We start from the raw sequence: 23,018 nt of genomic DNA, 5'->3' as shown, positions 1-23,018 counted from the left end.
GAGATTCCTCTACAGAATCTCCTCTCTGGTCAATAAAAGCACCTTGAAGATTCTAGCGGGAACTCTCATTCAACCCTTTTTTGATTACGCTTGCACCTTCTGGTACTCCAGCACCTCCAAAACTCTCAAATCTAGACTCCGGACATCCCAGAACAAGCTAGTCCGGTCACTTTTAGACCTCCACGCCAGATCACACCTCACTCCAACCCACTTCTCCAAAGTGGGCTGGCTCAGGGTGGAGGACAGAGTAAAACAACTTGCACTGAGCCTAGTCTATAAAATCCGCGACACCTCCCTGATACCGAAGTACATGTCCAACTTCTTCCTTAACGTAAATGACCGCCATAACCACAACACCAGGGGGAGCTCCACAAACCACGTTAAACCCAGATTCCGATCTAACAAAGGTCTTAACTCGTTCTCTTTCTATGCCACATCAATGTGGAATGCACTCCCAACAGGTGTAAAAGTAAGTGCATCTCTATATTCCTTCAAAAGCGCTCTAAAACAACACCTCCAGGCAACTTCAACCCTTTACTAATACCCTCCTCCATTCATATCTCATGTCCCCGGATTATAAATAACCTAATGTAAATAATCAAATGTACTTCTAATGTATATACTTGTTCTTATGCTATGTGAACTCACTATGTTCTCTGCTGGCTGTACATATCCTACTAAATAAGACCTACACTGTTTCAATGTCCACATTTCTCTGTTGATGCAATTGTTGATGACTGAAGTACTGATATCAACCAAAGCTCCTCATCCCACCCCCCGATTGTAAATAATGTAAATAATTCAATGTATATACTATGATGATTAACCTGTGTGATGACTGTATTATGCTGATAGTATATATTTGTACCATGAATTGATTAACATGGACCCCGACTTAAACAAGTTGAAAACTTATTGAGGTGTTACCATTTAGTGGTCAATTGTACGGAATATGTACTGTACTGTGCAATCTACTAATAAAAGTATCAATCAACCAATCAATCAAAAATTATATTTCAAATATATAAACCGTATTTTACTTTAAATCATGTATGTATGAAAATAATCGACTAGTAGTTTTTTTAATGCATTTATTGTGCTGTCTGTCTAATTGTAATAAATGCAGACGAGGCGTGTTCAACGTTGACTCACACAGCGTGCTCATAACCACATTCTAGCTGTCCGCATGGCGACATACGACACCACTTCACGGGGCTACCGCGCATGCTCGTCACCACTGTTGCATGCTGGGTAGTGTAGTTTTTATACTCCCTAGCCCAAAACGTCACAACTATGACTCAGGCCCCGCCCCTACGGACGCATGCTTGGAAGACATGCGCTTTGCGGCAAAGTCCTCCTTTTCTCCACACACGCTTCTAAGCCTCGGCACATCTCCTCACATCGCTACTAACTACACTTTATTCATCTTCCGTGTCAGGGTAAACTCCACTCGTCTCAGCCACATTTGGAGATTATTAGGCCCGCTTAGCTTGATAGTTGTTTGAGTGCGCCAATTAGCTTAGCATGCCAGTTAGCTTAGCTTGTTAGCCGCTAACAAAGAGACGCGGATTTGATCAACACATCGCTTAGTTAAGATCAAGTGTGAGTGTAAAGTGTTGTGATTGTGTGAAAATGTGCGAAAGAACGATAGAAAAGTATGAGGAGGAACTTTGTTGTGTGAAAATGTGTGAAAGAACGATAGCAGAGTACAAAGAGGAACTTTCTCGTACAAAAGAAGAGAACGAGAGACTACGTCAACTATTGGAGGCTGTTTTCAAGAAACCTCAAGTTGTGTTACACAGAACAGGTTTGTTTACTTCTTACTCTCACATGTTTACTAACTTTATATTTCATCATGAACATGACGTGTTTGCAGCAGTCATTTCCATTAGATCAGGGGTGTCCAAACTTTTTCCACAGAGGGCCGAACACGGAAAAATGTAAGCATGCGGGGACCATTTTGATATTTTTCATTTTCAAACCATAACAAAATATATGGATTTTTTTTTTTAATCCTTAGGGTTCCTGGGGAGCATAGAGGGTCTCAGTCACTAAAATGTTAAAAAAAAGGTCAAATTATTATTTTATTTATTTATTTAATGCTTACAGTAAATCTCTATATCAACTTGAGGTTGATATAAAGTAAAACAAATAAGGTTTTATGCCTTTTCTGTCAAACATAACTTTGTTTTTTATAGTAAAACTGAAATATGCAGTATTTAGATAGATGGATAGGACTTTATTGATTCCTTCAGGAGAGTTCCTTTATTTAGCAATTAAAGCCCTCAAAGATCAATAATGCAGGACATTATTGATTTTAATTATTTAATATTTTTGAGTAATCACAGTGAAAAGTTAATTAAAGTCTTACTAAATATATTTGAGATCCGAAAGGTTCCCCACTCATAAAGTGATGCATTTTTATTAGATTGTTTTTTTTACTTTTAACACTTAAATTTCAAGATAAACCTCCAATATATGTCGATTTTAAGTTTGAACTATTATTTTGTTTATTTTATGCTCTTTTGTCCAAATGTTGATGTTTTTATATGGCAACCACACAACATATGCAATATTTTTCTACATAAAACATTTTAAAGTGGTAACTTTTAAGTAATAATTCATTGTAACAAATTTTTTTGTCCTTTTTTTGAGCAATGGAAAAAAAAACTGCCTGCATGGCAGCTTTGTGTCAACATTAACACGTTTTCTCACTATATTTCACTTCATTCCACTTTTTTAAAATGTTTTAATTTTTGCAATACTATCAATTTTGCAATTTTTGCAGGATGTGTGGCGGGTTAGCTGCGGGTCGCAAATGGTCTCCGGGCCGCATTTTGGACACCCCTGCATTAGATAATGTCCAAATAGAGATGGTTTGGCACGCTTATAATTAAAAAAACAACAATAATATTGTTTTTCATCAGATATGTAGTAGTATTGTATATGTGGATGGGGGCCCTGCTTTGGTAATAATGTGTACCCCTTTCAGAGATCACATTTAGTTCCACTTCAAACATTCACATGATGGACAATAAGATGAGATGGTATAACATGAACAATTGTGGAACCTTTTTACTCAAAGGGGGATCTCGTTGGAAGCGCGATGTATGAGCAGACGCTGTTTGGGTATAACAAAATGGTGTCTGCCAATGTAGTTTACAATGTCACTACGTCAGTAGTTGTCAAACTTTTTTCACCAAGTACCACCTCAGAAAATACTTGGATTTCCAAGTACCACCATCATGAACAGCATTAAAATACAGTAGCATAGTAGGCCTTAATTATTCATTAAAAACAAGGAAGACACATTATTTAACGAGTATATTTAATCATTTTAAATACTGTTGCATTACACACAGTTTGAACAATAACACTGCGTTTGCAAGTAGGAAAATAAAAGACTGTACTTAAATAATACGCAGTGCACACCAGATAGATTCTGGTGCGCATCAGGTAGTTTCTAGGATGCAGTTTCCTCAGTTGACCTCTGATCTGGTCCACAGAGATGACTATACATGGGTTTCCGATGACGTCACACCCGTCCCACAATTCCCTTGTCCGCCATCTTGTATGTCAAAACAAACACTCGTAACCAAGGACGCCTCCGTTGTTATTTTTGTGAGAATGGGTCACACGTGTCGTTTGGGGCTGTGTAAACCGCGCCAATTCAGGACAAAGAACAACAAAGTACTACGATATCCCTAAGGTTATAGTAAAACAGGGAAAAGAAACCGAGCGACTGTCGACAAAAAGGAGCAACCTGTGGCTAGCTAGAATCAATCGAGTGGGATTTACCCCTGATCCAGCAAAACGACATTATAAAGTTTGCTCTGATCATTTTGTAACAGGTACTTTGAATTATGTTGCTCTCTGTATCGATGATAAAATGTGTTATGGTTAGAATGGATATTAAAACATAGGAGGAACTACTGTGCCTGTGCTTGTACTTAATAACGCTCGACGTCTGACGTCGTTGTTGCACAAATATACCCTTCTATATATAATATAGGCAATCGCTGCTTATTTTTGGACGATTTTATTAAAATTTGAATGAATTAAATCAAGTAACCCTAAACTATGCAGTTGCATAGTTAGAATCATATAGTTCTGAAAATACCTTTGGGTACTATTTATCAAGTGCTTCTGGACGATAGTCTTCAGCATATCCTGGAATCAGAGAAAGTAAAACAGGCTTAATTTTTCGTTTGGATTTTAATTCTCTATACAAGTCTGACAGTTCATCTTGTGTCCCCTTCTGTACCTCCGGTAGTTTCCTCTGTTTTAATGGTGCCGGTGTATCTCCAGATACGATTGCCTTGTCTAGCTTTCTCTTCATTGTCTTGGCGGATGTGAAGTTAATGTCCTGTATGGTCTTGTACCCAACTTTCTTGACTGCAGATGGAAGTAGCCAGTAAGATTTTTCCTGCGTGACTGTCGTGTTGTCCCGCATCTTGACGCTCGTTTCAATGGCAAACAACAATGCAGAAACATGTGAACATATTTCGCCAATACCTGCCATATATGTACAGTGTCCTGATAAAACACGACCCGTCTTCTCTGATATGACCCATGGCACCAAACACATATCAGTTGATCTCTGAGAGTGACGAACACCAGCGATGTGCACACATTTATCTTCCTTTGTAGCCAGTTTCATTTCCTGTACCCATCCACACACAAAGTAATTGTACGCTTCGAGTGACTTGTAGCCCTTGAGCTCATCCAGAGTGTAGGCACTAACATTGTTCACCAAATAGTTGACGATGTCGGCGTAACTTATATCCGGATAACATTTCAAGTCCGTAGTCCATTCGTGCTTTCCCATCTCATACGGATCTTTATCGCCAATATCCTTCCATTTCTGTAAATACCTGGCTTTGCATCTACCGTCTGTCTGTGGGGAACTTTTACGACTTCTTTCAAATTTCCTGAAGTGGACGTTATTGTTGCTGCAAAAGTGTGGAAATATATTTAGAAAACTGCCGCAGACGAGTAAACAAAGTTTTGTTGCACAAGATGGCGGCTGACTCGAAGGATTATGGGTAATCGCCGCTAGCGGAAACCCATCTATTGTCTGGTGGAGGTGGAAGAGTAAGGGGTTGCAACCATGGCTGGGGGGGAGAAGAAGAGGGGGCGGCTGCGATGAGGAGTGGGGGTTGGGGAGGACACGTGCTGGTTGAACCGGTTGAAGAAGTTCTTCATCTCAATTGTCCCCCCTACTGCTCTGGTCTTTGTCTTGTGGCCTGTGAGGGTTTTCACACCTTACTAGACCTCCCTCATGTTGTTCTGCTCCACCTTCTTCCTGTAGCTTAGTTTAGTCTTTATTTGAAGGGACAATGCACAGAAACATTAAGCTCAAAGACAGATATGTTCTGTTCCAGATTATAGCTATATAGCTAATTTCCATCTGCAGTCCCTGGCTATCTGTCCTTAGTCTTCCTCACATGTCCTTTCTTCTCCCGCTGTGCTGCTCTCATTGCCTCCCTGTCTCCACTCCTGAAGGCAGCTTTCTTCTTGTTGAGCACAGCTTGAACCTCCTGTGTTACCCAGGGTGTGTTATTAGGGTAGCACCGAACAGTCTTGGCAGGGCAGGTCACGTCTAGGCAGAAGTTGAGGTGATCCGTAAGACAGTGAGTCTGACCATCAATGTCCTCACCATGTGGAAACTGTGTTCCATTTGTCTGTAACACAATGACATCACACTAAGACGTTCAGTGACAGTTTTCCAGTGTTTATCAGTGATTTTTCTTCAGTTATTTAGAATTTTTGTACAGTATCAATCAATGTTTATTTATATAGCCCTAACTCACAGGTGTCTTAAAGGGCTAAAAAAAAGGCAGTAAAAACCTTTAAAACAAAGTGTTTGCTAGTGAAATTTTCTGAAATATGTAGGTATATTCTTGCTATCGTTTACATTTTCAGAATGTATAATGTTGTGTTTTAGAGTAATGCTTTGATATTTTTATCAGGTTCAAACACCGATGGCATCTCTTAGAAAAGACAAGAAGCAAAGAAATGAAAAAGAGACCGGTTTCAATTTAACTCATGAGGAGAAACGTCTGGGCTGCAACTTTGTACAGTTTCCCACCACGCTCTGACGAGGGAGTTCCACGCGTCCTCTCTTATTTAAGGCCTTTTCTGATTACATAGCTGCAGCTGTTTCTAAAGGGAGGGGGGCCGTACACAGCTTTTGCACTCAGTTATAAACAGTTCAAAGAAAAGGTACCTGGAATTGCGTCAGGTCTGCTCCCTCTCCGCTTCGTGGATCTCGGGTCAGGACAAGGTCTTCCTGTGGCTGTCAATAGATCAAAGAAACCGACACCTCCATGTTGCATCCCATCGCAGATAGTGGAGTTTTACAAGCCTTTTGTTTGATAAGATGAAATACAGTTTTTGTCTTCTAGCAGGGGACCTGAACTCAATGGAACACAAAGTTGTGTTATAACTAATGTACAATTATTCTGACAATTTTGTTATTATTGTTAATATTATCTGGAATCAATTTTTGGCAGCAGCAAAATGGCAATTTGGGTAGTTTTTAGCTCTAAAAAGGGTATTTAAACAACAGTACAGTAGGTACTTGATTTACATATGTGTAAGGCCCATAAGGGTATTCTAGTAGAATATGCAGAGATAAGATATGTCAATATGAAAATGTTACTTAAAATACATTTTTGTCAACAACAAAGTGTCCATTTGGGTAGATATTTGCTCTAACAGGGAATTTAAACAAGTAAACAGTACAGTAGGTACTTGATTTTGATATATGGAATGGTCATAAGGGTATTATAGTAAAATACGCTTCTGTAAATATGCGATGTGTAAATATCAAAATATTACGTCAAATCACTTTTTGTCAGGCAATATTACATTTAATGACAATTTTACATAAATTTAGACATCCAAACCTGTTGTACATATTTATCATGTGCAGGAAGAAATAACAGTTACAGCTGTGTGTATCTTCCAAACGAGAAAGAGGTTTTATCACATCAACATGGGACTAACAACACTCCTTTAAATCTCATCAATACCACAGAAGAGACAAACTGTCCTTTTCCGGGCACGATAAAGTCTTAAATAATGTCAAACACGTAGCGACACAATAACCAGGAAGAGAAAGTGTTTATCTTACACCTAGTAATCCGCTGTGGACAGACCAAGCCAAAACTGCAGCTTCAGCGAAGGAAATACGTTTTCGGCAGGCATTCACATTTTTCCACAACACACCTAAAGGGACATGGGGGAAAGTCCTAGTTGGAAATACTGCCGAATTAACTCCTGAACTAGAAAGTCAATGGCGGTCACGGCATGTTCTTGTCGTCGATGTTGGTCAATTTTTTAGGGCATTACGGCAAGTCACAAGGGCAGTCGCAGCTTTTGTCACGGTTGCCTTGGTTAAATTCGAGCCCTGCTAACGGAATTATTTTTTAATCAATGTTATTAATTTGTGTGTTACTTCAAATAACTGACATTATGTAGTTAAGATAAGTTTCATATGAGAGCAGTCTTCACCGGACCAAACAGCAGGACTGGTGTAACAATGACATTATTACACGTCACTCTTTATAACTCCTTGTGCAGATCTGATTGTTCATTATTTAAATGTTGACTTCAGTTTGAAACAAAGGTGCTAACATTCATCGCAGCATTTGGGGAGGCATGTTTTAAAGGGGAACATTATCCCAATTTCAGAAGGGTTAAAACCAATAAAAATCAGTTTCTAGTTGCTTATTTTATTTTTCGAAGTTTTACTCAAAATTTTACCCATCACGCAATATCCCAAAAAACGACTTCAAAGTGCCTGATTTTAACCGTCGTTATAGCCACCCGCCTATTGTCCTGTGACGCCACTTCGTGAAGCCAACAAAAACAAATATGGCGGATAGCACAGAAAAGTATAGCGTAGTAGCTCTGATTCAGACTCTGATTTCAGCGACGTAAGCGATTCATGTATTGAAACGGATGGTTGGAGTGTGGAGGCAGATAGCAAAAGAGAAATTGAAGAATAAACTGAAGCTATTTAATCATATCACGACAGACAGCGGCAACGAGGACGAATTCGGCGATCGCCACCTAACCAACTATTGCATCTTTTGACCACTGGTGCAACTTAAATCCGTCGATTGGTAAGTGTTTGTTTGGCGTTAAATGTGGGTGGAGGGAAGGGCTGGATGAAAATATCGCTACAAATGAGGCATAATGATGCAATATGTACATACAGCTAGCCTAAATAGCATGTTAGCATCGATTAGCTTGCAGTCATGCTGTGACCAAATATGTCTGATTAGCACATAAGTCAATAACATCAACAAAACTCACCGTTGTGATTTCTCTGTTATGGTTTACTAAAGACGTGACGGACGGACACCAGATGGCATTAATGTCCAAAGATTTATTCTTATACAAAGTAAAAAAATATATATATATATTATAGTATATATATATATAATACAAAATATAATAATAATAATAATAACAATACTAATAAACTAGAGAATGATGTGTGTGTCAAAAAACCCAAGAGTGTGTTGTAAGACTATGTGTGTATAGATTAACTGGAGCGTCTTACCAAAGTGTTGGAGGTGCGTGTTGAGAGACGCGATGCAGTCCAATAAGGGCAAAGACAGGCAGGGTAGTCCGTGGAAGGAAGCGAGGAGTCGAGGGACGAAGGAAGCAATCTGAGGACGAAGGAGATCCGGAGAAGAGTGAGACGCACAGCTCACTTTGCAGGTGACGGAGAGTTTGTACTTCAACAGAGAACTAAGTTCCCGCCAGGATTCCTGGGTCCACTGGTCTTTTAAGCAGCTCACGTCGTCAGTCACAGGTGTGGACTGCGGCCAGCTGCGGCGGAGAGTGGGCGCGGTCCGCTTGATGAGCGTGTCCGGCTGCGCTGTCAGCGGGCCCTCTGGGTGGAACCGCAGCGGAGGAAGATGCAAACCACATGTGACACAACATTCTCTGACTTTATCGTTGGAAATGCATCTGCTTTGAGTGTCGCAGGATATCCACAAATTCTTGCCATCTCTGTCGTAGCATTGCTGTCGTCGGTAAAATGTGCGTCCAATTTCTTGCCACTTTCGTATCTTTTGGCCACTGGTGCAACTTGAAACCGTCCCTGTGAGTGTTGTTACACCCTCGGACAACACACTGACGAGGCATATTGTCTCCAAGGTAGTGAAAACAGTCGAAAAAACGGAAAATAACAGAGCTGATTTGACTTGTTGCGTGTAATGTGTATGAGAAAATGGCAGATTGCTTTACGTTTTAAAGTCACGTTGTGACGTCATCGCTCCAACAGCGAACAATTGAAAAGGCGTTTACATCGCCATATTCACCCTTTTAGAGTTCGGAAATCGGTTAAAAAAACATATGGTCTTTTTTCTGCAACATCAAGGTATATATTGACGCTTACGTAGGTCTGGCGATAATGTTCCCCTTTAAAGCAGCTGTTGTGATAGTAGCATTCGGTGTGTGCTCCTCTAAGAATGGCAGTATGTGGGGTACGTGACGAGTAAGTGAGTGGGCAAGTTAGGAGAGGTAGTGCTAGCATGTGCAGGACTGTCAATAGCATGTTGGATGTCCGGTGTTGCCCTGTGGAAATTATAAATAAAGTGAGCAAGTTGTAACTAATTGATGGCCTCATCATTCCGAAGTGAAAGGTCTCCCCTGCTCTCCTCGACTACGGTCTGGGAGCCGACGAGCAGGGAAGGTGTAAAACAGAACTTGCAACCCGGTGCATCCCTGCTTAAAGCGTCACCTTTATTGTTAGATAGATAGATAGTACTTTATTTATTCCGTCAGGAGAGTTCCTTCAGGAAAATTACAATTTTCAGCACAATCCCATTCAAGATCAGACAAACATTACAGGGAGACAGAACAGGATCGCTGACGGGTCTGCCGGCTTCCAGCGCCCCTTACAAAAAAGATGACATACAGGTAAAGAAGGGGGTGGGGGGAAGAAAAAAATAGAAGATTAAAATAAAATTTAAAAATCGGTCTTAGCCTAGGCCCTGGAGTGGGGGTGCAGACTGAGGCCAAGGGGAAAAAAAAAAAGTTTTGAAGTCCATATTGTACTTCACACCCTTATTATTAACCAGTAGAATTGTAGTTTTTTGCCTTTCTTCCTCTTCAAGATGTTATTGCTTGTATGCAGTCAGATGAAAGAGCGGAAGCGGTACTTTTCAAAGGTAGTATTGTACTGTTCTCAGTTGATTGGCCACAATGCATTACATTATATACATGACAAACAGCTCAATTTTTGTTCCATCTGACATCACAAGGACAAAGATAAGACCTTCTGGAGGAAAGTTCTGTGGTCAGATAAAATAAAAATGGAGCTGTTTGGCCACAATACCCAGGAATATGTTTGGAGGAGAAAAAGAGAGATCTTTAATCCCAGGAACACCACACCTACCTTCAAGCATGGTGGTGGTTGTATTATGCTCTGGGTCCGTTTTGCTGCCAATGGAACTGGTGCTTTAAATGAGATAATGAAAAAGAAGGATTACCTCCAAATTCTTCAGGACAAGCTAAAATCATCAGCCCGGAGGTTGGGTCTTGGGCGCAGTTGGGTGTTCCAACAGGACAATGACCCCAAACACACGTCAAAAGTGTCAAGGAATATCTAAATCATGCTAGAATTAAGGTTTTAGAATGGCCTTCCCAAAGTCGTGTGGACAATGCTGAAGAAACAAGTTTATGTCAGAAAACCAACACATTTGGCTGAACTGCGCCAATTTTGTCAAGAGGAGTGGTCAAAAATTCAAGCAGAAGCTTGTGGATGACTACCAAAGGCGCCTTATTGCAGTGAAACTTGCCAAGGGACATGTAAGCAAATATTAACATTGCTGTATGTACACTTTTGACCCAGCACATTAGACCCATAATAAATTCATAAAAGAAGCAAACTTCATGAATGTTTTTAGTGAGCAACAAGTATGTGCTCCAATCACTACATCACAAACACATAAGAGTTGTAGAAATGATTGGAAACTCAAGACAGCCATGACATTATGTTCTTTACAAGTGTATGTAAACTTTTGATCGCGACTCTATATATGCATGTGTATATGTATATATATCCATCCATTTACCCATTTACTAACGCTTATCTGGAGCCTATCTCAGCTACAATTGGGTGGAAGGCGGAGTATGTGTGTATATATATATATATATATATATATATATATATATATATATATATATATATATATGTTCAGTTTAACAGTCCTGTTGTGATTGATTGAATGCCCTGAGAATTATACTGGACATTCTTTTGTAATTGCCACAAAATAACGTGTAGTATTTTGTTAATTTCTTGCCAAAAATATTTTTATTTTATAGATATTTTCAAAGCACAATATTTACCTTAGGGCCCTCTGGCCCCCCATGGGGGACCCGTAAAATCTGTGCCTTTTAAGACCTCACTGTTGGCTTTGTACGCTCATGTTACTTCTCAACTAGTCAAAGTTGATACTAATCGACCTGTTTCTTCTCCTTTTTACTGAATGTGAAAGCAAAAGTGAGTCCACAAATAACCCAATCGTAAAGCAGACTCGAAAATGAAATCTGAATTGGTAAAATCTTGTCTATTTCCATCCCAGCATGTGTTTGTCTTCTTGTGTCCTGCAGATGTCTGTGAAAAATATCGCCCACCTGAGCAGCAGGAGGGGTCCTCCAGTATGGCGCAGAAGAAGTCACAGTACCTCCACGTGAAAGAAGAGGAGCCACAGCCCCCCTACTTTAAAGTGGAGGAAAAACAGCGGCTGTCCCCCCACTTCATAAAGGAAGAGAAGAGACACCTCGTCAGTGTGAAGAGTGAAGATGATGAGGTCAAAGGTGAGTGTGTGGAGAAGAGAGAGGCGGAGCCTCCAAGCAGCAGTTTAGCAGAAGCTGATGGAGACCACTGTGGAGGATCACAAGCAGACAAGCTCTTAGCTCCACTATCAGATAGTGAGGACACAACGTCACACTCTCCTGACACTGATGATGAAGACTCTAAAGATGATAAGACATGTCACACTGACAACACTCACTTCACATCTTCTCACTCTCACAAAACTTTTAGTAACCGTTGCAATATTAAGTCAAAGTTAAAGTACCAATGATGGTCACACACACACTAGGTGTGGTGAAATTTGTCCTCAGCATTTGACCCATCCCCTTGATCAATCCCTGGGAAGTGAGGGGAGCAGTGGGCAGCAGCGGTACCGCGCCCGGGAATCATTTATAGTGATTTAAAGGGGAACATTATCACAATTTCAGAAGGGTTAAAACAAATAATCAGTTCCCAGTGGCTTATTTTATTTTTCAAAGTTTTTTTCAAAATTGTACCCGTCCCGGAATATCCCTAAAAAAAGCTTTAAAGTTCTTGATTTTCGCTATTTGCGAAGCCACTGTCCATTTCCCTGTGAAGTCACATAGCGAATCCGATACAAACAAATGGTCGATAGAACAGCTAGATAGAGCGACATTAGCTCGGATTCAGACTCGTATTTCAGCGGCTTAAGCGATTCAACAGATTACGCATGTATTGAAACAGATGGTTGGAGTATGGAGGCAGATTGCGAAAACGAAATTGAAAAAGAAACCGAAGCTATTGAGCGAATAGCTATTGACGCTATTCGGCCATGCATGTCTGCGTTAGCATCGCCGGTAAAATGTGCAGACCAACCGATCAGGACTTTCGCATTGACACTGGATCAACTTAAATCGGTCGATTGGTGTTTGTTTCGCATTAAATATGGGTGGAAGGAAACGCAAATACAACTACCAATGTACATACAGCTAGCCTAAATAGTATGCTAGCATCGATTAGCTGGCAGTCATGCCGCGACCAAATATGTCTGATTAGCACAAAAGTCAATATATCAACAACACTCACCTTTGTGATTTCGTTGACTTTATCATTGGGAATGCATCTGCTTTGTGTGTCGCAGGATTTCCAGACATTCTTGTCATCTCTGTGCCATCTCTGTCGTAGCATCGCCGGTAAAAACCAAACAAGGGACTTTTGCATCTCTTGACACTGGAGCAACTTAAATCCGTCGATTGGTAAGTGTTTGTTTGGCATTAAATGTGGGTGGAGGGTAGGCTAGGTGCAAATATAGCTACAAAAGAGGCATAACGACGCAATATGTACATACAGCTAACAGCTAGCCTAAATAGCATGTTAGCATCGATTAGCATGCTGTGCTAATCGATGCACATTCTACGTAAATCAACTTGAATCCATCCCTGATCGTGTTGTTACACCCTCTGACAACACACCGATGAGGCATGATGTCTCCAAGGTACCGGAAAACAGTCGCAAAAACGGAAAATAACAGAGCTGATTTGACTTGGTGTGTGTAATGTTGTGGAGAAAATGGCGTTGACTATCTAGGTGACGTCACGTTCTGACGTCATCGCTCCAAGAGCGATAAATCGAAAGGCGTTTAATTCGCCAAAATTCACCTATTTAGAGTTCGGAAATCAGTTAAAAAAATATATATCGTCCTTTTTCTGCAACATCAAGGTATATATTGAGGCTTACATAGGTCTGCTGATAATGTTCCCCTTTAACCCCCAATTCCAACCCTTGATGCTGAGTGCCAAGCAGGGAAGTCATGGGTCTCGTTTTTTTATAGTCTTTGGTATGACTCGGCCGGGGTTTGAACTCCCAACCTACCCATCTCAGGGCGGACACTCTAACCACTAGGCCGCTGAGTAGGAAAAGACACACGAGAATAAACACTGGAGGAAAACCTTTTTCATGTTCAATCTGCGGTAAAGATTTTACTTGAAGACGCCATTTCAAAGCGCACATGAGATATAATTTATTCTGTTTTTGTTACCGAATTTTTCGGACTAAAAGTCGCAGTTTTTTTCATAGTTTGGCCGGGGGTGCGACATATACTCTGGAGCGACTTATGTGTGAAATTATTAACACATTACCATAGAATATCCATCTATCCATCCATCCATCTTCTTCCGCTTCTCCGAGGTCGAGTCGCGGGGGCAACAGCCTAAGCAGGGAAGCCCAGACTTCCCTCTCCCCAGCCACTTCGTCCAGCTCTTCCCGGGGGATCCCGAGGCGTTCCCAGGCCAGCCGGGAGACATAGTCTTCCCAACGTGTCCTGGGTCTTCCCCGTGGCCTCCTACCGGTTGGACGTGCCCTAAACACCTCCCTAGGGAGGCGTTCGGGTGGCATCCTGACCAGATGCCCGAACCACCTCATCTGGCTCCTCTCGATGTGAAGGAGCAGCGACTTTACTTTGAGTTCCTCCCAGATGGCAGAGCTTCTCACCCTATCTCTAAGGGAGAGCCCCGCCACACGGCGGAGGAAACTCATTTGGGCCGCTTGTACCCGTGATCTTATCCTTTCGGTCATGACCCAAAGCTCATGACCATAGGTGAGGATGGGAACATAGATCGACCGGTAAATTGAGAGCTTTGCCTTCCGGCTCAGCTCCTTCTTCACCACAACGGATCGATACAACGTCCGCATTACTGAAGACGCCGCACCGATCCGCCTGTCGATCTCACGATCCACTCTTCCCTCACTCGTGAACAAGACTCCTAGGTACTTGAACTCCTCCACTTGGGGCAGGGTCTCCTTCCCAACCCGGAGATGGCACTCCACCCTTTTCCGGGAGAGAACCATGGACTCGGACTTGGAGGTGCTGATTCTCATTCCGGTCGCTTCACACTCGGCTGCGAACCGATCCAGCGAGAGCTGAAGATCCCGGTCAGATGGAGCCATCAGGACCACATCATCTGCAAAAAGCAGAGACCTAATCCCGCGGTTACCAAACCGGAACTCCTCAACACCTTGACTGCGCCTAGAAATTCTGTCCATAAAAGTTATGAACAGAATCGGTGACAAAGGACAGCCTTGGCGGAGTCCAACCCTCACGGGAAACGTGTCCGACTTACTGCCGGCAATGTGGACCAAGCTCTGGCACTGATCGTACAGGGAACGGACCGCCACAATAAGACAGTCCGACACCCCATACTCTCTGAGCACTCCCCACAGGACTTCCCGAGGGATACGGTCGAATGCCTTATCCAAGTCCACAAAGCACATGTAGACTGGTTGGGCAAACTCCCATGCACCCTCAAGAACCCTGCCGAGAGTATAGAGCTGGTCCACAGTTCCACGACCAGGACGAAAACCACACTGTTCCTCCTGAATCCGAGGTTCGACTATCCGGCGTAGCCTCCTCTCCAGTACACCTGAATAAACCTTACCGGGAAGGCTGAGGAGTGTGATCCCACGATAGTTGGAACACACCCTCCGGTCCCCCTTCTTAAAGAGAGGAACCACCACGCCGGTCTGCCAATCCAGAGGTACCGCCCCCGATGTCCACGCGACGCTGCAGAGTCTTGTCAACCAAGACAGCCCCACAGTCCCCAGAGCCTTAAGGAACTCCGGGCGGGTCTCATCCACCCCTGGGGCCTTGCCACCGAGGAGCTTTTTAACTACCTCAGCGACCTCAGCCCCAGAAATAGGAGAGTCCACCACAGATTCCCCAGGCACTGCTTCCTCATAGGAAGACGTGTTGGTGGGATTGAGGAGGTCTTCGAAGTATTCCTTCCACCTATCCACAACGTCCGCAGTTGAGGTCAGCAGAACACCATCCGTACCATACACGGTGTTGATAGTGCACTGCTTCCCCTTCCTGAGGCGGCTGGCGGTGGTCCAGAATCGCTTCGAAGTCGTTTTCCATGGCTTCCCCGAACTCCTCCCATGTCCGAGTTTTTGCCTCTGCGACCGCTGAAGCTGCACACCGCTTGGCCTGTCGGTACCTGTCCACTGCCTCCGGAGTCCTATGAGCCAAAAGGACCCGATAGGACTCCTTCTTCAGCTTGACGGCATCCCTCACCGCTGGTGTCCACCAAGGGGTTTTTGGATTGCCGCCCCGACAGGCACCAACTACCTTGCGGCCACAGCTCCGATCAGCCGCCTCGACAATAGAGGTGCGGAACATGGTCCACTCGGACTCAATGTCCAGCACTTCCCTCGTGACATGTTCAAAGTTCTTCCGGAGGTGTGAATTGAAACTCTCTCTGACAGGAGACTCTGCCAGACGTTCCCAGCAGACCCTCACACTGCGTTTGGGCCTCCCAGGTCTGTCCGGCATCCTCCCCCACCATCGCAGCCAACTCACCACCAGGTGGTGATCGGTAGAAAGCTCCGCCCCTCTCTTCGCCCGAGTGTCCAAAACATAAGGCCGCAAATCCGATGACACAACTACAAAGTCGATCATGGAACTGCGGCCTAGGGTGTCCTGGTGCCAAGTGCACATATGGACACCCTTATGTTTGAACATGGTGTTTGTTATGGACAAACTGTGACGAGCACAAAAGTCCAATAACAAAACACCACTCGGGTTTAGATCCGGGCGACCATTCTTCCCAATCACGCCTCTCCAGGTTTCACTGTCGTTGCCAACGTGAGGCTTGAAGTCCCCCAGTAGGACAAGGGAATCACCCGGGGGAGCACTTTCCAGTACTCCCTCGAGTGTTCCCAAAACGGGTGGGTACTCTGAACTGCTGCTTGGTGCGTAAGCACAAACAACAGTCAGGACCCGCCCCCCCACTTGAAGGCGGAGGGAGGTTACCCTTTCGTCCACCGGGTTGAACTCCAACGTACAGGCTTTGAGCCGGGGGGCAACAAGAATTGCCACCCCAGCCCGTTGCCTCTCACTGCGGGCAACGCCAGAGTGGAAGAGGGTCCAGTCCCTCTCGAGAGAAGTGGTTCCAGAGCCCTTGCTGTGCGTCGAAGTGAGTCCGACTATATCCAGCCGGAACTTCTCTACCTCGCGCACTAGCTCAGGCTCTTTCTCCCCCAGTGAGGTGACGTTCCACGTCCCAAGAACTAGCTTCTGTAGCCGAGGATCGGACCGCCAAGTGCCCTGCCTTCGGCTGTCGCCCAGCTCACAATGCACCCGACCTCTATGGCCCCTGCTATGGGTGGTGAGCCCATTGGAGGGGTGACCCACGTTGCCTCTTCGGGCTGTGCCCGGCTGGGCCCCATGGGAACAGGCCCGGCCACCAGGTGCTCGCCATCGTGCCCCACCTCCGGGCCATAGAATATCAAATTACATTATTTATCATTCGCGGAAAAGATCAAGAAAATGTCAGCAATTGTCACACACGTCAACCAATAAGAATTCGGCGGGGGGGGATTTATTGATTAGAAGTGAGAGATAGTTTGGTAAAGGTATAGCATGTTCTATATGTTATAGTTATTTGAATGACTCTTACCATAATATGTTAGGTTAACATAGCAGGCACCTTCTCAGTTGGTTATTCATGCCTCATATAAAGTACACTTATTCAGCCTGTTGTTCATAATTCTTTCTTTATTTTAAATTGCCTTTCAAATGTCTATTCTTGGTTTTGGATTTTATCAAATGAATTTCCCCCCAAAAAGGCGACTTATACTCCAGTGCGACGTTTTTTCCCCTTCTTGATTATGCACTTCTGGCCGGTGCGACGTATACTCCGGAGCGACTTATAATACGAAAAATACACTACTTGGGGCGGTATAGCTCGGTTCGTAGAGTAGCCGTGCCAGCAACTTTAGGGTTCCAGGTTCGAGCCCAGCTTCTGCCATCCTAGTCACTGCCATTTTGTCCTTGGGCAAGACACTTTACCCACCTGCTCCCAGTGCCACCCACATTGTTTTAAATGTAACTTAGATATTGGGTTTCACTATGTAAAGCGCTTTGAGTCACTAGAGAAAATCACTATATAAATATAATTCACTTCACTTCACATGATATCTTGTTATTCTATTTTCTCATTTCAAGAACTGCACTTTTTGGAATCATTCACAGTCCCTATGTAAGTTAAAGTTAAGTTCCCAACGGTAGTCACACACTAGGTGTGGTGAAATGATCCTCATCCCCAAGTTCACCCCCTGGGAGGTGAGGGCAGCTGAGGCCGCACTCGGGAATCATTTGGTGATTTAACCCCCAACCCTTGATGCTGAGTCCCAAGCAAGGAGACAATGGGTCCCATTTTTATAGTCTTTGGTATCACTCGGCAAGGATTTGACCTCACGACTTTCCAGTCTTAGGGCAGACACTCTAACCACAAGGCCACTGAGCAGGTCGATGGTTAATGCATCCTCAGTAGAAAATAAACCTTTGCAAAAGTTAGCTAACAATTGAGTCATTGGCAGCCACTCTATTCTGCCTATAAAGTGTTCTAAATAACATCCTAAAACCCGCTTCAACATTTAAATACACACTGTAAGTATACATGTAATGTAGTAACATTCTTAATAACATGTCATATTTACATATCTTGCTCATTTTAAGCATACTATGTCTGCTCTCACTGATGGGGTGTTCACATCTTCCCGTTTGGATGAAGAATTAATCCTCACAAAGGGTTAAAAAAGGGTGGGTGCAAAAGAGCGTATTTTCGTGTTTTTCTTGCCATCTCCAGGTCTAAGTTGGATGTCAAAGTTGACCAAGTTCTCGGTTTATGTCCACAACCTTCTACTACATAAGTGAGAAGCATGATTTATAATGTAGAATTAGCTTTCACCATCTTAGAGGCGAGAAAGCAGCTCAGTATGTCAATATAGCAGCATAAGCTAGTTACTTCTGTGATCAATGCGCCGCTAAAAGTAGGTCCTTAACGTTAGCGCTTATAATAACAATATCGCTAATACTTGGTTAATATTCAGGTCACAAAATGTAAATGGAGTATGGTTGGCAGTTTTTGGAGGACTTTGTGGGTCTAATAGAGGAACTCCCATTGACTCCAATGTTAGCTGATTTTTTGCTCATGATTATTTAATAATTAAAATTCATAAAAGTTTAAAACATATGTCTTACATAAGGATTGTGAATGATAGGTGACATTTTAAAAAAGTGCAGTTTCCTTTGAATTTGTCAGATAAGTAAACAGCCCTTCAAATTAAAGATGTAAAACAATTGAGGTTGTTTATAGATATTATCCACTATGAAGTTACAGTCAAACTAAGCACACAAGGGAAAGTACATTCATATACACATGAAGTACACACACGTGTAAGAATCATGTTAACCACCAAAATATTGTCTCGTTCTCCTAAATCCAATATCGAGTATCCTTTGGTGAGCTGACCGTATCGTCACACCCTACGTTAAAAGCACACCATCCCCATGACATGACACTTCCACGTGATGTAGAACAGTAGTCCCACATTTTAAACATACACACACATCTGAAGAATATTAAAATTAAATATATTTGGTGGGCCAAACAAAATGACTCGACGAACCAATGTTTGGTATGGGCGATATGACCTCAAATCTATATCCTAATAACAATATATGTCACAATATATAATTTGATATATGATTGAGAATAGAATAATTTCAAAGCAGGTAAAAAAATGCTCCTAATTTGGCAGCTGACATATGCAGTAACATATTGTATCATTTCTAATTGTATTATTTTGTCGAAACAATTATTATTAATGTACTTGTTTATTTACTGTTAATATCTGGTTACTTTATTTGAGAAAATATAACTGAAAATGATGTAATATTTTTCTGCATATTTCACCAACTAAATTAGGAGCCTGTTTTAAAATGGTTGTATTAGTAATTCTATATAAAATAATTTTAATAATCAATTTTAAACCATACCGTTCATCCACAGTAAAAAGTCCTGTCATCCTGTTTTTTGTTTCTTTTCCTGTAAATAATGTTGTTAAGAGCAGCGTGTTTGTGCGTCACTGAGATTTCAAGACAGTTCATACGATAACTTGTTTTTCCTAAGTGCATGTAAAAGTACTGAATGCATTGTGTGACTGAGCAGAGATGCTGTGTTTGTCTTGCAGATGTCTGTGAAGAACATCTTCACCCTGAGCAACAGAAGTGGAGCTTCAGGATGCGGACGGAGGAGCCACAGCCCTCCCACATTAAGAAGGAAGAGGAATACCTTCAGATCCCCCATTTTAAAGAGGAAGAGGAGGACCAACTAACACCCCATTTTAAAGAGGAAGAGGAGGACCCACTGATACCCCTTTTAAAAGAGAAATCGGTGAAGAGTGAAGATGATGAGGTGAAAGGTGAAAGTGAGGAGAGGGGAGGGGGGGAGCCTCCAAGCAGCAGCTCAACACAACACATGACAACAGAAGCTGATGGAGACCACTGTGGAGGATCACAAGCAGACAAGCTCTTAGCTCCACTATCAGATAGTGAGGACACAACGTCACACTCTCCTGACACTGATGATGAAGACTCTAAAGATGATAAGACATGTCACACTGACAACACTCACTTCACATCTTCTCTCTGTCACAAAACTTTTAAAGACCATTGTCGTCTAAAAACACACATGAGAACACACACTGGAGAAAAACCTTTTATCTGTTCACTCTGTGGTAAACGTTTTGCACGAAGTTCAAGTTTGGTAAAACACATGAGAACACACACTGGTGAAAAACCTTTCTCTTGTTCAATCTGTGGTAAAGGTTTTAGAGAAAGTCAACATTTGAAAAGACACATGAAAACACACACTGGTGAAAAACCTTTTTCCTGTTCAACCTGTGGTAAAAATTATACTCAAAGCCATAATTTGAAAACACACATGAGAATACACACTGGAGAAAAACCTTTTTCATGTTCAATCTGTGGTAAAAATTTTACTCGAAGGCAAAATTTTAAAACACACATGACAATACACACTGGAGAAAAACCTTTTTCATGTTCAATTTGTGTCAAAAATTTTACTCAAAGGCAATCTTTGAAAATACATATGAGATTACACAATGGAGAAAAAAATGTTTCCTGCTCAGACTGTGGTAAAAGTATTGTAATAAATCAAAGTTAAAAATTACATATGAGAACACACACTGGAGAAAAACCTCTTTCATGTTCAATCTGTGGTAAAAATTTTACTCGAAGGCAAAATTTCAAAACACACATGACAATACACACTGGAGAAAAAACTTTTTCCTGCTCATAACGTGGTAAAAATTTTACTCGAAGGCAAAATTTTAAACACACATGAGAATACACACTGGAGAAAAACCTTGTTCCTTCTCATAATGTGGTAAAAGTTTTGTCATAAGACAAAGTTTAAAAGTAAAAATGAGAACACACTCTGGTGAAAAACCTTTCATATGTTCAGTATGTTGTAAAAGTTATATAGAAAGACGACAATTAAAATTACACATGAGATCGCACTCTGGAGAAAACCCATACTCCTGTTCAAGCTGCAATAAAAGCTTTGGTCACCTAAACACTCTTACAGTGCATATGAGAACACACGCAGGTGAGAAAGTGTGGAGTTGCAGTGTGTGTGGTGAAAGATTGTCTTCTAAGTACCAGTGTAAGAAACACAAGTGTGCTGGTGAGAACAGCAGCAGCAAATGAAACTGCAGGATTTGAAATAAACTGTCCAGACTTTCATTTTGACTTTCTAACAACATCAGCACATATAACATGTGTGACATCGTTGTTGTGTGTGTAACACAATCTTGTTTATATGATTCTAACATTTATAGATTAGAGACTTCAGATTAGTGTGTTTATCACAGTCAAGTACATGAGTTAATATACACATTTGTGTACTTTGAAATGAACAGAACAATTTGACTGAAAGGGTGAGAATAAACAGTACATAAAATATGTTACATACAATAAATATTGTATGTGTAAATATCCATAATTTACCTCTATACTTATTCATAATAGTGTTTTATATGTTTTTTGAAGAATGGTTGATTGGCAACACTAAATGTTCCCTAGTGTGTGAATGTGAGTGTGAATGTTGTCTGTCTATCTGTGTTGGCCCTGCGATGAGGTGGCGACTTGTCCAGGGTGTACCCCGCCTTCCACCCGATTGTAGCTGAGATAGGCGCCAGCACCCCCCGCGACACCGAAAGGGAATAAGCGGTAGAAAATGGATGGGATGGATGGACGTGTTACATATTTTATTTTCTAATTGTAGATAATTCCATAGATGAATTCCTTTTATACGATGTACATATTTGTTTTACATGTGTTCATACCTTTGCTTTTGAGTACACATAAATCCCTCTTAGTTCATATTTACTGGTTCACATCTGAAACATCTTCTGGACCACTTCTGGAAGCATATTATTATTTAATTCATACATCAGTTGTATTTTATACAAGATCTTTTACTTTTATAATGTGTGATTTTATGAATCATTTGTTGGGTCTCTATAATCCATTCTATTAGTTGTCTTTATTACTCTCTTGAATATGAATATTGTTGTGTGATTGTTTTATATGTATGTCCCCAGACTTTTATGCAATAAACAATGTATGCTTCAACTGAAGTTGGGTACAATAATTCTAGTTAATATTTGTAAGTATGTATTTTATTCTCTTTAGTATTGCACTCCATTGTTTTATTGTTTTCTTTATATGACTTACATGTAGTGTCCAGTTTACTTCATCTATATTAACTCCTAAAAATGCGATTACCTTAATTCCTTTAATTTCAATATTATCCATCATAATTTGTTTTACATTTTTACAATCTTCAAATATGATGTATTTAGTTTTATTGAAGTTTAGTGACAGTTTATTGATGTGCAGCCATCTTTTTATGGTTAAGTTCTCTATGGATAAAATAAAATGAGAGTTAAATCAAGCGGTAATGAAGATTATTATATACATAATTACACTCAGTAGTGACAAAGACACTTCCATCCTGTTCATTTGAGCAAAGAAAAAGAGTAAAGTGTAATATTGTAAACAATAGAAGAATATTAATATCAGCAGTCAATATTCCAACATTGTGAAGCTAAGCTATCGTAAAAAACATATTCAGCATTGAGGGCTTTATGAGAGTGATGTAATTATCAGAATCAGAAAAACTTTATTAATCCCCACAGGGAATTTAAATTGTCAGCACTGTTATGACCATGTGTATATTAAATGTAATATTATATGAATACCATAATAAATTGTTACGTTTGGGGGATGTGTAATATTTTTTGTATGAACATCCTGAATGTTTTTGTGCTAGAATAGTTTTAATTAGTA

The 23,018-nt window shown here is 41.5% G+C and overlaps 3 protein-coding genes across 6 annotated transcripts in view; 2 read left to right on the top strand and 1 right to left on the bottom strand.

The window, feature by feature from the left end:
• The window catches only part of LOC133546752 (gastrula zinc finger protein XlCGF57.1-like), a 732,377-nt gene that overhangs the window by 82,142 nt on the left and 627,217 nt on the right, over window positions 1-23,018 (top strand). The gene's annotated exons all lie outside the window — the stretch shown is intronic.
• LOC133546754 (gastrula zinc finger protein XlCGF52.1-like) overlaps window positions 1-23,018 on the bottom strand; it is a 111,284-nt gene that overhangs the window by 73,105 nt on the left and 15,161 nt on the right. The gene's annotated exons all lie outside the window — the stretch shown is intronic.
• LOC133546768 (zinc finger protein 180-like) lies at window positions 1,304-22,120 on the top strand. Of its 3 annotated transcripts, XM_061892593.1 has the most exons (4): window positions 1,304-1,807; window positions 11,638-11,844; window positions 12,989-13,059; window positions 19,835-22,120. In XM_061892593.1, exons 1-3 carry the CDS (start codon window positions 1,633-1,635, stop codon window positions 13,045-13,047), a joined length of 441 nt encoding a protein of 146 aa, XP_061748577.1. In that variant the 5' UTR covers window positions 1,304-1,632; the 3' UTR covers window positions 13,048-13,059; window positions 19,835-22,120. The 3 variants fall into 3 exon arrangements, with proteins under 3 accessions (XP_061748577.1, XP_061748576.1, XP_061748578.1); XM_061892592.1 differs by lacking the exon at window positions 12,989-13,059 and having other exon boundaries at window positions 11,638-11,837; XM_061892594.1 differs by lacking the exon at window positions 12,989-13,059.

The sequence above is a fragment of the Nerophis ophidion genome, unplaced genomic scaffold (assembly GCF_033978795.1).
Source record: "Nerophis ophidion isolate RoL-2023_Sa unplaced genomic scaffold, RoL_Noph_v1.0 HiC_scaffold_42, whole genome shotgun sequence".
Classification (NCBI taxonomy): Eukaryota; Metazoa; Chordata; class Actinopteri; order Syngnathiformes; family Syngnathidae; genus Nerophis; species Nerophis ophidion.
The sequence above is the reverse complement of the archived record's forward strand: the minus strand, read 5'-3'. Positions and strand labels throughout refer to the sequence as shown.

Coding starts and splice junctions, on each gene's coding strand:
- LOC133546768 (XM_061892594.1), top strand. CDS start 1,633: ATGTGCGAAAGAACGATAGAAAAGTATGAGGAGGAACTTTGTTGTGTG. Junction 1,808..11,637: donor AGTTGTGTTACACAGAACAG/GTTTGTTTACTT, acceptor TGTGTCCTGCAG/ATGTCTGTGAAAAATATCGC. Junction 11,845..19,834: donor TGAAGATGATGAGGTCAAAG/GTGAGTGTGTGG, acceptor TTTGTCTTGCAG/ATGTCTGTGAAGAACATCTT.